The 15935-nt window shown below is 37.4% G+C and overlaps 1 protein-coding gene across 5 annotated transcripts in view; it reads left to right on the top strand.

The window, feature by feature from the left end:
- The window catches only part of TASP1 (taspase 1), a 79549-nt gene that overhangs the window by 37927 nt on the left and 25687 nt on the right, over nucleotides 1-15935 (top strand). For all 5 annotated transcript variants that reach the window (XM_027653905.1, XM_027653902.1, XM_027653900.1 and 2 more), the window contains 2 exons: nucleotides 177-296; nucleotides 1208-1286. In XM_027653905.1, the coding sequence (XP_027509706.1) occupies nucleotides 177-296; nucleotides 1208-1286 (199 nt within the window). The remainder of the gene's footprint in view (nucleotides 1-176; nucleotides 297-1207; nucleotides 1287-15935) is intronic.

Below are 15935 nucleotides of genomic sequence, written 5' to 3'. Positions count from 1 at the left end.
AGAGAGCATTTTATGAAGATTTATGCCAGCACAGTGGGTACAATGTGCATGAAAACAAGTCCATTTTGTTGCTAGGCCTGTGATTGGTTTTGTCTACTGTAGTTTGCCCACTCCTAAGTATCATCTGCCTCTAATATACTGTTTTTACTAGTTGTTCCTGTTTGTGTGTCCTGCAGGAGAACGACTCAGGAACGTTGGATACAGTTGGCGCAGTTGTTGTTGACCAAGAAGGAAATGTTGCTGCTGCTGTCTCCAGTGGAGGTTTAGCACTGAAGCATCCTGGAAGAGTTGGTCAGGTGATTATTAGGCAATATTTTAGTTGATATTGGCTAGCAAACTGTTGTTCTCCACTGAAGGCATTTTCACTTCACTGAAATGCAATTTTTGTTCTTAGTGTCCTCCATCAGTGTAATAAAACATTGAGGGGTAAGAGGATGTTCTGTAGTGAGTTACCTTTTGCCAGAGATATTAATTTCTTGGGCTTAAATACCTCCTTAATACCACAAATAGTCTCTTAAATGCTTAAGAGTCTTAAAATAAGATTTCTCTCAATATTTAGGAAAGCTGTCCTAATTAATTTTTATATGATCTTGTGAATTGGTGGAAGTGACAAAGGCATTAACACAGAAGGTATTTGTGATGTGCTACTTTTACTTATTAATATGTTTATAAGTAATTTCTATTTGTTATTAATGTTATTCATATTTATGATGTTTATATTTCTGGTGTGTCACCTTACTGTTATTAGGTGAGGGAATTTTGAGGTGCATCAAAAATGTTATCCTCCCTTGTTGTACAGCTGTATTTTTGGTTAACTTTTGCCACTGTCCTAAAAGCAGTTCTCTATTGAATTGTATTTAAGAGTTTTTGAATTTTTGGAATAGCAGAGTGAAAGAGATTTTATATGAACAGGGATATTTGTACCCTCCTTTTCTGGTAAGTTAGGTTAAAATACCTTAGATCTGTGACAAAGACTCAGATCTGAAGAATAGTAAAAGAGGATGTAGCAAAACAGATTGGAATTGCAATACAGTGATGATGTTCTTTCTTATTTTTTGTATTAATACTTAGATTTTTCTTGGGTTTCTTTTTTTGTTGTTGTTGATTTTGAGATTGTTTTGTTTGCTTTTTTTTTTTTTTAAGGAAAGGGTACAAACCAAAAATCTTGTATACTTAAAATTTATGAACAATGCACTTCTTTCCTTAGGCAGCTCTTTATGGTTGTGGCTGCTGGGCTGAAAATACAGGAGCTCATACCCCTTACTCCACTGCTGTGAGTACTTCAGGTATTTACTACTTTTATAAATATTTAACAAAGTTGCTATCTTTCCGTAATGTAATTAATTTGTAAATTCCAAATAAATTATTTCTGTGAATGGTGGATTCAAATATCGTTATTTCTAAACTATGTTCCACATTTGTATCATTTATTTGCATATAGATATATGTCAGTACTGTCTTTAAATCCAAGATGTGCTGTATTTATATATTTAGGAACCTTTCCTGTGAAGAAACCCAATACTGTGTTAAATGCAGAATTCTTCTGTGAAGCCTTCTGTAAGGGACTAAGATAATTTGAGAGTCCTTTGGATACAGAAATGCTGCAAACAGCATTTTTCCCTCCAAAATATGTAATTCCTATTTCCAGTGAATATTTAAATGCATTTGTTTATCTCTCTTTTCTTTTTAAAAGGAAAGGGAAAAGGCAAAACCAAATTATTAGAATAAGTGTCAGAGTTACCAGCTTTCAATACAGGGAGAGGTGAAGGAAATCTGCAGAGTTCAGATTTAGGTGATGTCAGTGGTATCCCATGAGCATTGCAGAGTTAGTCCTGATACAGAAATAGTGGAGGCAGCAAGGTATCAGGGTGTAGAATTAAAATTTGAGAGGCTCCAGAGCATTAGAAATATCCTGCGTTTCTTTTGGAGTCATACACTTTCTAATTTCCCCTACATTTACATCTCTCTTGCACTGTTGAAAATTTGTGTAGGTGTTCACCCTTAAGTTCAGTGTCAGTAATAGCAAATATCCTTCTTAGTACTGACTCAGGGGAAAGTTCTACTGAACATGGAAGTGTCAGAAGATGATTCTACTCAAGGAATTGATTTTAGTGTAATACTGATTATAGTTTAATAAATCCTTACCTATGTATGGAAATATATCTGAATATTTGGGATCCTATTAATTAGAGAGTATAAGTCCAGTATTAGAGATTGTTTGTAGAAAAGCTGATAAGGACACCTTTATTTAGTTTTTTTTAAGCTCTTCTTTACAAAGGCAGCTGGATTTGAAGTCTGTGCAAGTAGTGATGCACTTGGAGGAGATGTCTGGGTTTAATGATGACCTTAAATAGAAGCCTCCTCCCTTTTTGCTGGTACCAATTTTATATAGTGGTAGTTACTTTAGTGTTATACTATTTATAACTATCTCACACACACATATATATATATGTATGTTTCTTTGGTTCAGATCTTCTAGCTCCCATGACATGACCCTGATCCCAATCTCAGTTAATTGAAGTGGCCTGCTGGTGCTCTATGAAGCGTGGCCATCTGTTTATTCCCTGATTTGAAATTCAGACTAGTGGTGTTTAATTAAACTCTTGTTTCTGGTTTTCCTTTAAAGTAAATGTGTGTATGTCTGTGAGAGAGAGGGAGATAGAAATGTTTACAGGAAGGGAGAACTCCTCTGTAATCAATACCATTCTTTTTTCCATTTTCAGAAGCTCATAATGTTTTATTTTATAATGTACTTTATGTTTAGTGCAGTTTTAAAATATATTGATGCCTGACTCTTGTTTAAAATATGAACATCCAACAATGTGAACCATGAATTTAATTAAGGAGTAAAGGGATGGAAAAATTAAGTTATAGGAAAAGTTGAAAGAATGAAACTTAGTACTTGGCTGGATCACAAGAGGAGTTGGGAACGGGGGCATAAACATCTGCAAATATTCAGGTGAAACTGCCATGGCTCAGCAAGAAAATGATACATTAACATACATCATTGTTAAATGATATTTTTAGACAATAAAGGTACTGTCTAAATAAAGTCTAGAAGATGCTTTGATTTGGAAAGCTCCAGGGTTGACAGTGCTTCCTTAGAGAAGATCACCACTGATGTAGCTCAAATCAGACTAGACTCTATTTATAATATGGTTATACCCTTCTCTTTCGGTTTCTAAATGAGTTTTATGTGGATGTATATTTTTTAAAAAAGACAACAAATGAAACTTGCATGTTATGTATAAGTAAAAACTGTGTTTTCTCTGTGCACGTTCATTTCATGTTTCATTTTAAGCACATTTACACCTGTATGTAAAAGCATTTAAAATGTGCACATAAAGTAACAGAAATTTACAATCAGTTTGTATTTCTGTGGGTTTCTCAATATAATATTGTTTTAATTTCCCATGTCTCTTCCTTTTAATTTATCTTTAAGTGGTAAATTAGGCACAAATCTTTTTCTCCAAGAAATTCTTTTTAATGCTCAAAGTTATTACTAGATGTTAAACCAAATAATTTAACTTCAGTATTCTTTGGGAAATAAAAATTTTCACATTTTGTGTTGATTTACACTTTTTAACTGTTTTTAGTGATAAATGTGGATAGAAATTCAGTCTTTGAGAGTTAATTATATCAGGCTCTATAGTGAATCATGGAAAGGGTGTTCTTTGGTGTTAGTTTGCTACAAACAGTTTTTAAGGGCCAGGTTTTGTAAACTGTTTTGATTCCTTACTTATGAAATTGCTCATGTCTTTAGGTCTAGGAGGTCAGCAAGAGATTGAACAGTCTGGGGAAAACCTGTGGTGTGGAGAAAGGAGAGTTTGGAGTAGTAATTCAAAGGAGTACAAACTCTTGCACATTGAAATCCATGTGGAATGGACACATTGGGTTGAACCAGAGCTCCAGGTAGTTTGGTGACCTGTTTCAGATAGAGGGTGTTTGCAGGTTTCCAAGGAAAGTTACAGGACTGGGAAAAGCACCTCCACTGCATTATCCAAGCTTCTAGCAGTTTGTGATACTGGGAGTTTAGAAGCTGGAGATATACTTGTTTTTGACAGGTCAGGGTGACTTCTCAAGATTTCTCATTTCTTTTTGTTCTTAAAAGAACAGTTATTTAAGAAACAACTTGCAGTTATTTAAATTTTGCTGGGAATGTTTTTGTTATTCTGTGGTGGTTTACCTTTGTAGAAGCTTTCTTGGAGAAGGAAAAGTGTTAGTTTAAATGCCACAGTAAAAACGCAGTAGGGTTTATTCTTCAATTTTTATTAATTTTGTTCTAAAATCCTTCTGTTGAAGCTTCAGTTGGAGACATGTCTTTCAATACCTGCCTCATTAAAAAAGGAGGGAGGAGGGAGAAGACATTGCCATACAACTACTTCATTTAAAGTACTTCCAAGTTCCTGTAACTTTCTTTCAGTGGTTGTGTATTATTTGAAGACATTTTGGATCTTCTGCTGGCCCTGTGGCTGCTGGCAGGCTTCTGCTTCTGCCTCTTCAGGCAGGATTTGCTATTAGTTCTTATGCCTTTTAGCAAGTTGTTTCTTGAATATTTTTGGCTATTTTTGTCATGATTTTATATTGAATGTGCCAAAGGTGGTGGTTCTGAACTTGTTTGGGCATGACTTCAACTTCTTGAACGGTAATTTTATACCTCTAACAGTCACTTGGCCTTGTTGTTTAACCACACTGTCTTGGGTTTTATTTTTTTTGGCTTTTCAAAAGTTACTTCAAGGTTTATAAAATACAGGATATTGTAAAACTCATATTTTATGGTTATAGTTTAACAGGGCCTGGGACAACTGAAATCAAAAGATGAAGACTTTCTAAAGACAGGATGGGGGAGATGGTGGAACATAGGAATGAATATAAAGGGCCTGAAATTCAAGGTTTACTCTGTAACTCTCAGTCTAAAATCAGTCTCTGTGCAAACAAGTAAAATCTTTCTGATTTCTTTCTGTCAACTTTTGGAGACATTTTGACATACAAACTCTGAATTATATAAAAATTAATATTTTTTTTAGGAAAAAAAATGACTCTGGGACTTTATTGGCACCGGAAGGATAAGCATTACAAGTATTCTCTAAGTGTCTCAAAACCAGTATTAAAATACAAGAAATCCAGAGAATTTTGCAGTATCTTGGCATAGCCAAGATACCTGGGAAGTCTTAACTGTGACATCTAACAGCATAATACAAGTACCATTCCATGCAAGAATGATGGTAGAGACTGAGTGAAAGCTTCTTAAATGAATGAGCATGACCAGTGGCCTTTATTTAGTGTAAATGTAAGTAACAGCTAAACTGATTTTTGGATCAGCATGTGGGAGAAGCCAAATCTCTGGTGTCTAAAAGCTTTTACATGCATGTGTGCACGCAGACACAAACAAAACAGCCTCCCCTTTAAGCACCCCCACCACCTCCCCAAAAAAAGAGGCCAAACCCCCACTTCTAAGGCCACTTGGAACTCTTTAGTGGCTGTTTTTTGTTGGTATATGAATGTAAACACAGGAAGATGGGTATTATTTGGAGGGAAAACATTTGTGAACAAAACCCAACCGCAGGAGAAACAATAGTCCGTTTTTTTGGCTGTACTTAAAGAAAACATTTCCTATTTTTTCCTGAACATAATAGGAATCAAAGGGTTTGTGCATATTCTTCTCATTCAAAACAATATCAAGTGTGACATTGAATCTCCTCCCCAGTTGGAATATCCGTGATGGTTGTGAATATTCATCCACTAACTGTGCCAAAAGTAATACTACTGGGGTAAGAATCTGTGTCTTTCCTGAGATGAGTTGAAAAGTCATAGTTTTGTCTGGATATACAGAATCTTAACTAGAAATATAAAGATAAATACAAAAGTTACAGTAACAGCTAATGCATAAGGCTTTGAAAGGCATCTATAGGTGGAATTTTTGAGTGGAAGTGTGGAGACCGATGTGTTGCATTTCTTCTTCTAGCTTTGCAACAGTAGGTGATAAAAATGTACTTATCTATTCCTCGTGCGTGGGGGTGTGCTTTGTGTCTAGGTGTCAGTCATTAAAGCCAGTAAACCTTTAATATTGCATTTCTGAAGGCAGACAGAAGGTCTTGTCTTAGTTACAAAATGCAGAAATTCTATGACACCATCTGCAGTCTCCAGCTTCTATTAAAATCCATTTGAAGAAACTATTTGATACAAGAAAGGCATATAGGATGTCCTAGGAAGAATTTAAGTAGGACCTAATCATGGTTTATAATCCTAAAGAAGAGGAATTGGAGTTTTGTAATATATTGAACTCATTCAGCAGGACTGAGCCCGAAGTTATGTTTTGTTGAGAAGGTAGCAGGGATATCAGATTTATGGAGATTTACTTATGAGGTATGATTGAAGATTTAGTCTGGGAAAATCTTTCAGTGATGCCTTGCTCTTCTCCACTTCCCACAGCCTGTTCCTGACTGAATCAAATACAGGTAACAGCAGTGTTTTAGGAATACATGTATAGACTTCATTTATTCTGTGTAAAGAAGGATCATGTGCCCAACTCCCTTAACAGTGTCTTGTGTTGGTGAATTCACCCAGATCCTTAAAGACTGTTAAGGTCTTTGATCAAAAGCAGTGACCTCTGTTCTGATAAAGGCATTTTAGAGTTTACATCAAAATAGTTTAAAAACTGTGTTAGATAAACATATGTATATATGATTCATCATTCCTGAGGGAAAAACAGCACACTTTGTGTTGTGAAGAAGCACAGAATTGTTAAGCTTGGAAGGAACCTCTGGAGATCTAGTCCAGCCCTCTCCTCAAGGAGGGTTCTCTTGGTTTTGAAATCCACATCAATAAGGGAATAAGTATATTCACTCTTCCTGCTCCCACCTTTTCCTGCTCAGACTTCTTGTTTTTGTTCATATCTGTTCCTTTTTCCAGTCCCCTGTGTGTCTCATGGTTGCTTTTGCAGGTAAAATGGTACAGGTAATGTGGGATAGGATGGAATAGGAATGACATCTATGGAGAGATGGCCTGTGCTTGTGAAAATGGTTGTTGAGCTATGGTCACAGCCAGCATTTTGGTCTCCTTATGGAAGCCACTGATCTGTAGATTCTTATTTGAAAATGCACTCTTGACACAAACCACAGTGATGTGAAAATCCACAGAGTAAATCTTTTTCAGGGAAACTTTAATGCAGATAAATGAACTTGTAATGCAAATAACTGGCTTTGTGATCTCCAGATGTACAAGGATCTGGTGGTGGATACCTGACCAGGTGTTGTTTTGTAGCATCATAGACTGGTTTGTGTTGAAGGGGACCTTAAAGACCGTCTTGTTCCAACCCCCCAGCTATGGGCAGGGACTGCTTGCTCAAGACCAGAGCCTCATCCAGCTTGCCCTTGAACACTTCCAGGATTGGACCATCCACAGCTTCTCTGGGCAACCTGTGCCAGTGAATTACATTTAAAATGTAATTATAAATCTTGCTTCAACCTCACATGTGTTATTAGGCCTGAGATAACACACAAGTGCAGCATTGTGTGTCTGGCCTGTGTCCTTCTGAGTCCACGCTCCAAATGCCCAGAGGAATTTCACATGCAAACCTTCTATCCTGAACAGATTGTTTGAGCTATGCTGTGTGAGATGGATATTATGATACAGTTGATCTCTTTGTAGAAATATGTATTATCTCTCAAAATCAGTCTGGTCCTGTAAGGTTTGGGGAATAATAGGTAACCTAATGCATCACAGATGAAACAGCTGCATATGGAGAAGAGTTATGTCATTGTTCCCATGAACCAGAGGGTAGAGGAAGAAGAGGTCTATCTCCAGACAGATCAGTATTTACCTCTGAAGCCTTTGTGTCCAGATGCCTTTCAGAGGCTTCAGTGCTGTAGCATGTGGTGTCTGAACTAACTCACCACCACCACGAGGCTGGGAAAAGGGAAAGGATGCAAGAGGCAGAGATGATTTGTGGGTATGGTAGCGTTGAGAAGCTGTCAATTGAACACAGTGTTCAGTGCTGAGGGGTTTGTCCTCAAAATTATCAGAGTGGTTGTTTGAATTGCCTTTGGAGGAGCCCTTGGGAAGCAGGACTGGATGGATGCAATAATCAAAGAGGGCTTATTACCTCTTCAAATTTTAATTGGGCTTGAAATAGGTGCAGGGATATAAATTGAATTGGAGACAGGGGCAAACTGAGCTCTCTTTTTACATCTTAAACACTTCTCTGTGATTGGGAGTAAATGAATATGTTGAAGTAACTAACACATAAGCTACTGTCTTGCTTCTTTCCTGTAAGTTTTATATGACAAAAGTGATGTAGTTTCGAGAGATGTAGTATTTTTAGCAAGAGATCAGTAGCAGCAAAGCTTCTCAAGGCAGGCAAGGTAAAAAAGTGTTGCTTTTCTCTTTTCAGTTTAACTGAAATGAGTCCTTCAAAATATGTTAAATGTAAAGAAGAATGTAAAAAGCACGTCCTTTTTAAGGGACCCAAGTTTTTTTCTTCATTCTAACCTCCCTCGGAGGTACATCAGAAATTCTCATTAATAATTCAAACAAATAGCTTTATTATAAAGTTACCTGCCATTTCCCACTATTTAGAAGTAAAGGATTCATGCATTTAGCATATTGTACATCTCTAACCGTTTTTTTTCTTATCTGTAAAATTGTAGAAAAGCTGAATGAGTTGTTCTTCAGAGTGATTTTAGTTTATTTTGCCTATATTAAAAACTTAGAGACATAGTAAATGTTTTCCCACCTTTCCTTAGAGAAGATACTTTAGAGACAGTTTGTCTGGATGTTGAATTTTTCTTTTGTTATCTTTGAAACTTACCCAAATTTACTAAAGTTTCAACGTTTTGGAAGATTTCCATTGCATATTCTTAGTAGGTAAATCATCTAAGGATATTCTGTCTGCAACAGGAATGTGCTCCATTGATCCCTCTAGGATCAATGCTTTAGGAATTGGACAGGACTTTGTTTGCAGGTGTTCTTCCTGGCACCAGGTCAGTAAGTTAAAAATTTCCCCAGCTAGTATGAAGACAAGATGCAGCAGCTGATAGGAGTACAAAAAGCTGAAAGTAATGGAACTTTAATTTAATACTGCAGTGCATTCTGTTAGACTGGCTATTTTATGTTTTTTCAGAATTATACATTAAATTTTTATTTTAATATGTAACTAACTGCATCGTTATCTTGCCAGACAAATATTTTTATTGTACTCTATTTTGTTTTTTAAAATCACTGGCTTGCAAGTCTTTAGTCAGCTCTTTCTAGAGATGTTGGAAATGACATAAAATACAGGTTTCACCGTGTTTCCATTAGGCATAACTAGAAGTTATTCAGGAAATAAAGCAGCAATAGTAGTTCTTGTTAGCTGACACTTAAGGTACTACCATTGAACTGAAAACAACAATATCAAAGCTAAAACAACAGGACCATGTTCAGACTTTGCTGTATAGATAATACAATACAGATAACCTGTAACTTGTATCTGTAACTTCTGAAAAGAGAAGACTCGTACTTTGGCATTGGAGTAAACCAGATTAATTTTTCCATTCTTGGCTGTGAGTAATGCAAGTTTCCATTTTACACTCCTTTAAACCAAGTTCCAACACTTTGTGTGGAGGTACTGTGTGTTTCACTAGCTAGACCGAGGCTCCAGCAGCTTGTCAGAGCTCCATAAGCTCCCTGCTTATGGCTCACAGAAAGCAGCTACATTTTCATTTCTCCTTCCATTCAACAGGAGCCTCTTTCATGTCTGCAAATTGGAAGCGCGTGTTTTTCAGTGTGCTGCATGTATGTGTGTGTGCCCTCTGGCACACCTGCTTCTAATTTCCTGACTTGAAAGCATCTCCCATCAAAAGGAGCAGAAAAACAATTTCTCTCTGACACGCTGCTCGGAGGCCCTTGCTCTGCACAAGGCCTTCCTTCCCTTTGCCATCTTGGTCCCATTGGAGGGACGTTATAGGATGCAGAGCACACATTGTATGGGATGTTCAGCTTGTGTTGTGCTGGGTTCTTTCTCCTCTTGTTGTGGTTATTTCAAGCATTAGAAATCTACTTGAGAAGTCACTATGCTGAGGGGAAAGCAGTGATTTAGTTTCTTGAATGAAGCTCAAATGAAGGACCGATGTCTACGGCAAGTTAAGGTTTGGATAAACTATGAACTATTAGTCACTCTTTAGTACAGAAAGATTGAAATGTAAACATTATAACTCAGATTTTTTGACCTTATCTTTAGATTTGTCTGTATTTTAAAATAGTATCAATTAGCTGAAAATTGAAGATGTTAACAATCTTAAAAAGTAAAAACCTCACAGAAAAAAAAAAAACCTAGTAACTTGGTTGTTGTGGAAACTGTGCGAAGGCAAACTAGCAAATTACTACAGAATAGAACTATTAGCTATTAAAAAATTGCTTAGGAAGAAAAAAACCCAAAATTTTAAGTTTTAGCTTAAATGTCTTGTCTGTTTTCTCAGTTCAGCACTGACATTTTCACAGCCAGCTGCAGCACATACCCCTCCAGTGTTACAGTGTTGAATTAACATTGACTTCGTTTACCACCAAGCTCAACAGAACAAAACCTTCAGAAAGACTTAAAGCTGAAAACCCATTATATGCATTTAGATAAACACTAATTGAAATGCATGGAATGGGCCTGACCCTACAGCACAGTGGCTGGTGGTCCACATGCTCACAAAACTTGCCTTTGCTAAGCTTTGTTCGTTACTAATGTGATCAGGTTTATGCAGAAAACACTAAAAATGTTTGGCCGAACTAGTAACTTGAGAAGACTATTGATACATCTGTAACTGTTAAGTTATAATAGGATAACAGAAGAAAAAGAGACTAAATCTTGTGGGGATCTCATAGGAATCAGTGAGGAGTATTTGAGTAGGAAAAGTGGTATTATTATAAAACATTACAGATTTCAATACCCACAGAAGAGCAAAGTCCTAATTCACTGTTGGTCAGCTTGGCACTTGGAAAGAAACACTGCATTAAAAGCTGTACCATGGCATGATCCAAGAAGATAAGTGTCTCTGAAAATTAGTTCTGATGTTTCTGTATGATCCCCAGGAGTTTTCTGTATGATCTTCAAGTAGTTTTCAGGCAGGGGTAGGAGCTTCTGGTTGAAGACAGGTTGTTTGGGATCTTTTTGATGGGTTTTGTTTGCTTGTGTTTTTTGTTTGTAAAACTCTGGTTCTCACCAAGCATGTTGGTTTGAGTGCAAAATAAATGTGTTGTGGTTGTCAAGCCTTGTCATTCTTTCCTTCCCTTGCCATATACCTCTGGAGCTTTAGGAATTTGTTTAATTCTTTCCCTTTCACCTAGGAGGCTAGAAACTTGCATCAAAATACCTGTCTTTGCATGTATGTGTGTATGTATTTATTTTTCATAGAATCATAGAATGGTTGGGGTTGTGAGCAACCCTAAAGCTTGTCTAGTTCCAACCCGTCTGCGGTGGGCAGGGACACCTCCCACTAGATCAGGCTGGTCAAAACCCCATCCAGCCTGGCCTTGAACACTTCCAGGGATGGGGCATCCACAACTTCTCTGGGCAACCTGTGCCAGTGTCTCACCACAGCAAAGAATTTCATCCTGTTACTAAATCTACTCTCCTTCAGTTTAAAGCCATTCCCCCCTTGTCCTGTTATTGCACCACTCATCACTGGAGTCTGCTTGGACATCAAACCATGGACTGCAACATCCAGCCAACTCCTTATCCATCAAGCACTGCATCCATCAGATCCATGTCTCTCCAATGTAGAGACGAGGATGTTGTATGAGATGCCTTCAAATACTTTGCACAAGTCCAGGCAGATGACACCAGTTGCTCCTCCCTAACCCACCACCACTGTAACCCCATTGTGGAAGGCCACCAAATATGTCAGGCATGATTTATCAAAATGAACTATATAGACTATACATTTCCTGTAGAAACATTGCCCCCTTTACCAGTAGTGATCCCAGAGGAGGACAATTAATTACACTTAGTCCTGTAAACATGGACAGCAGCAGTTCCAACAGTAGTATTTTTGTCATCGGAGGGGTTATGAATAGGAAACATGGTGTTTGCAAAATATGACTGTGTTAGGAAAATAATTTGTTTGCTATATGAAACAGTTATTTCAGTGAGAAGCACTAATTTAACCCAGTAAATTTTTCCAGCTAGTCATCTCCATTTGAGTCACTCATGTGTGAAGTCTTAGGGAAGTGCTGGTCTGTCATTGCAAAATATTTGTCTCTGAAATATAATGAGCTTCAGGTTACCAAAGAAGTCATCCTAGTAACTGGGAGAGGATAGTAAAATGATTTAAACTCTGTTTACAGGAAAGTTACTAAAACAAATATATTTGAGTCTTTAATGTAGAATTGAAAAATTCTTATTGGGAGTCCCTGTTGTTTTGGGTTTAGTATTATTCAGTGAAAAAATCGCCAAGTATATAAACACATGCAGTTAAATGTAGTATAATTTGAGGTAGTTAAGCAGATGAACCAGATTTACATTTTCATCAGCTTGTGTGCATGATTTGGAAATGTGTTTAAGTGACTTTCACTGCAGTTGGTGCTCTTGGGTCGTGTTAATGCAATTTTTTCGGAAGCTGGCTAATGTGGTGGTTAGATTACAAGTGACTAGAAATATAAATTTGAACCCACAGCTTTATGTTGTAAGATATAAATCAGTTTTGATTCCTGTACTAATGTGTACGTTCATTTTGTGTCTAGTCCTAGTATTATCTCCAGTGTTGTAGACTATAGAGACAGATAGATCTGCTAAACCTGCAGGGCAGTTTGGTTCTGACTTGAGATAATAGAAAGGGTAATTCCATTGGAATAATTAGGGTAATTATTTTTCTCAGCCTTTATCTGGTCAAAGTATGTAAAACACTGCTTAGTTGTTTTTGGTTTGGGTTTTTTTTCGTGTTCAAAAATAGATGTTCCTGCATCAAAAACTGCAGTAACAAATTTTTCTTTTCCAAAAGGGGGAATTATTTTCCTTAGTTATCTGTCCCTGCAGATTGCCAGCATGTGATGTGTTGAAAGATTTTTGCATACACTGCCAGCAGCAGTCTGTAAGTTTGCTGCCTTATAGGTTGACATAAGTATGACATAAAGAAATGGCTTTGTCTGTGGGGATGTAGAGATGTGTGATGTGTTAGTAGAACTGCAAAGCTGCTTTCTTTGTGGTTGATCCTGGATCACATCAGTGGGCTGCAGCTGTTCTTAACCCAGATTAAGTTTTCTCTCTCTGAATGTTTTTTTGGAGCAGACTTGATGTTATGGGAACTCTTCAATAAAGTCATTCTCTTGGGGGATAAATAACGTTCTACGTCATGCTAAAAAATGGCTATTGTCTTTTTGATGCCAGTTTAGGAAGTAATTTAAAATTGTGAAGTAGTAACATCTGGTTTTATTACTTGATGCATAGGACATGCATAGGCTCACTCTCATTTCTGTGTCTCATTTGTTTGATTCCCGTTCTCAGTCCCATGCTTCTTGCCTCATATAGGGTATGAATGTTATATATAAAGATATTAACAGGTCCTTTTCAAGAAAAAAATCAACTTGCTCAGTTTTTGGTGGAGCATATGCTTATTTAGTTTTGTTCTTCACAGCAAAACTTTGTAGTGATTAAAGTTTCTTAGTTTAAAAAAAGTGATATCCGGGTTGTGATCTATGGGTAAAATGCATCTTGTGGCTTCCCCCTCCCCCTCCATGTTCTTTGTCTGGAATAAGTAGTAGATAACTCTCAGTGTTATTGTGGACAGAAGCTTTTGAGTGTGGGTGTCATGAGGCAGTGAATGGACATGTAAGCAGCTGCTGAGGATGCTCTATTATTGCAGGAACCTGTTGAAGATTATCTCCCCACCAGGACCCTTCTCTTCTCTCTTGATACTCTCAATGAAAACACTTTTCCCCTTGTGCTCTCAAGAACTGCCTCCCTTGGCTGTGTAATTGTTGTAGTATTTCAGCTCTTTCCTTTTCCTCTGTTTGTAACTGCTTTTACTCAATCTGTTTGCTATACAGAGGATTTTTTTGTCTTTCTGTTGTACCAAGCATGTGTAGATTCAGTGCCAAAGTGCCCCACTTCAAACAATTCAGTTGAGCTGAATTGTATTAATCAGGAGACACTGCCCATTAACAGGAGAACATAACTGAAGACTAAGGTATTATTTTGATGATTGAACGTAGCAAGATTTTGGGACACATGCACACAATTTTACGTCAGTCTGATCCCTGATCTAATGGATCCATAATGCTCCTGAGGGTTTTTTGTTGTTTTTTTTCCTAATCTTGGAAATTAGGAGTGAGTGGGGTAATTTTTTTGTTTTCCTTCAGTATTAGCAATTTTTGAAGAACAGTGTTTGTAAACTTACTGTGCATTTAAGGGGGAGGGTATAATTGTGTGACAAGTAAACAGAAAGAGAGGGTTTTTTTGAGTAGCTTGCCATGTTAATTAAGGTTTAAAAGTGGTGAGAAGAACAAGAAACCAATCTGTGAGTAGCTCCAAGACACAGCACTAGACCTGCCAACGTGGTTTTGTGCCATGTTGTGCCCAGACCAGTCAGTGCTCTAAACTCAACGTATTGGGAAGCACAGCAATGAGACACTCAGCAGGCTGCACTGGGGCCACTTTGGGTTGGGTTTAGTTATTACATTTTTCTTTATGCCACATCTAGGCTGGCTTCAGTCAGTGTCTCAGAGTTCTCTCTGTTCTGGGCTTGTTAGTGCTTCCAGTAAAGTGAATGTTATCCATGGAGACTGAGCTGCCTTTGTCTGAAGCCTGCCTAGGCCTGATGTCCTACTGGCTCCAGCTCCCTGCCATGTGGAAGCAACTAGATTGTTTCCAGCCATAAATTGTTTCTGGAAGCTGAGTAAGTGTATTTATGTAATTCTGTACCTGAGCTAATAAGTCCAACTGGATTATACATATATTTCTTTTAAGGAACCAGCACAGTGCTTGCATCACCTTGTCATGTTTAATGAGAAATGAGAAATATGCTAGAAATATTTATATATAATTGGGAATTGACTGTATTTGACTTCTTTGTGTATTCTGGTGTCTAATGCAGTTTTAGGCCCTGATATACTCTGAAGTTACAAGTCTGATCACCCAAATTAGATAATTTGAAATCATTGTTACATTGTACCTGTACTAGTTGTGTTTCTCCTTCTTTCCTAAACTGGATAACACAGTTTAACTGGCTCTTGCTTAGCCCTTTTCCAGCTGCTTTGTATGGTTATTTGCCATTGAGGAAAAATGTCAACAAACTGGAGGCATAATTAGTATAATGACCTTTGTCTATATGCAGAAGGTATCACCGGAGGGTTTTCCTGTCCAAAAAAAATGTTGATCCAATAAACATGCACGATGCCATTTGGCCTCATCATGTCCCAAAGCACAGCACAGGAATGGAAAAGAGTGTAGGAGAAAAAACAGCAGGTGTGAAAGTGTTCCTGCAGAATAAGAGTAGCAGTAATGACCTGTTTGTCTTCTTCCTCAGTAGGTTTCAGGCGATACAGAAAGCACTGAGACAATGAGTGGTTGTTTGCAGAAGCTTTTTAGTTTCTTAAACCTCTAAAAATTACAGGAATTTATATTAGTAGTGCAGTGAGCAACCACTCTGGCAGAAAAAGCATGGGTGAATTCATGTACTCCTTTGTTGACAAAAGGCTAAATCAGGTGGACTAAGTAGAAGATTCTGTCATGCAGAAGGAGTTAGTGTGGCATTCGCTGAAGATGTTCTTGGTTTGAAGACTTGCATGCAGGGATCATTGCTGAGAGAATGATGAGTAAGTGGATTCTGTCTGGATAAAGGTGACAAGTCAGAGACAGTCTCACTGTACCCTTTTTAGTTTATGAATTTGTGCAGTAGAAATTTCAGGAGAGTTGTGAGAAAAATGGTAAAATTTTCATGTGACTGAGTGCCAACCTTTTTTTAAAAAATAAA

Source organism: Corapipo altera, unplaced genomic scaffold, assembly GCF_003945725.1.
Source record: "Corapipo altera isolate COAL_440 unplaced genomic scaffold, ASM394572v1 70, whole genome shotgun sequence".
Classification (NCBI taxonomy): domain Eukaryota; kingdom Metazoa; phylum Chordata; class Aves; order Passeriformes; family Pipridae; genus Corapipo; species Corapipo altera.
Note: the sequence above shows the minus strand (reverse complement) of the source record. Positions and strands in the feature narration are given on the sequence as shown.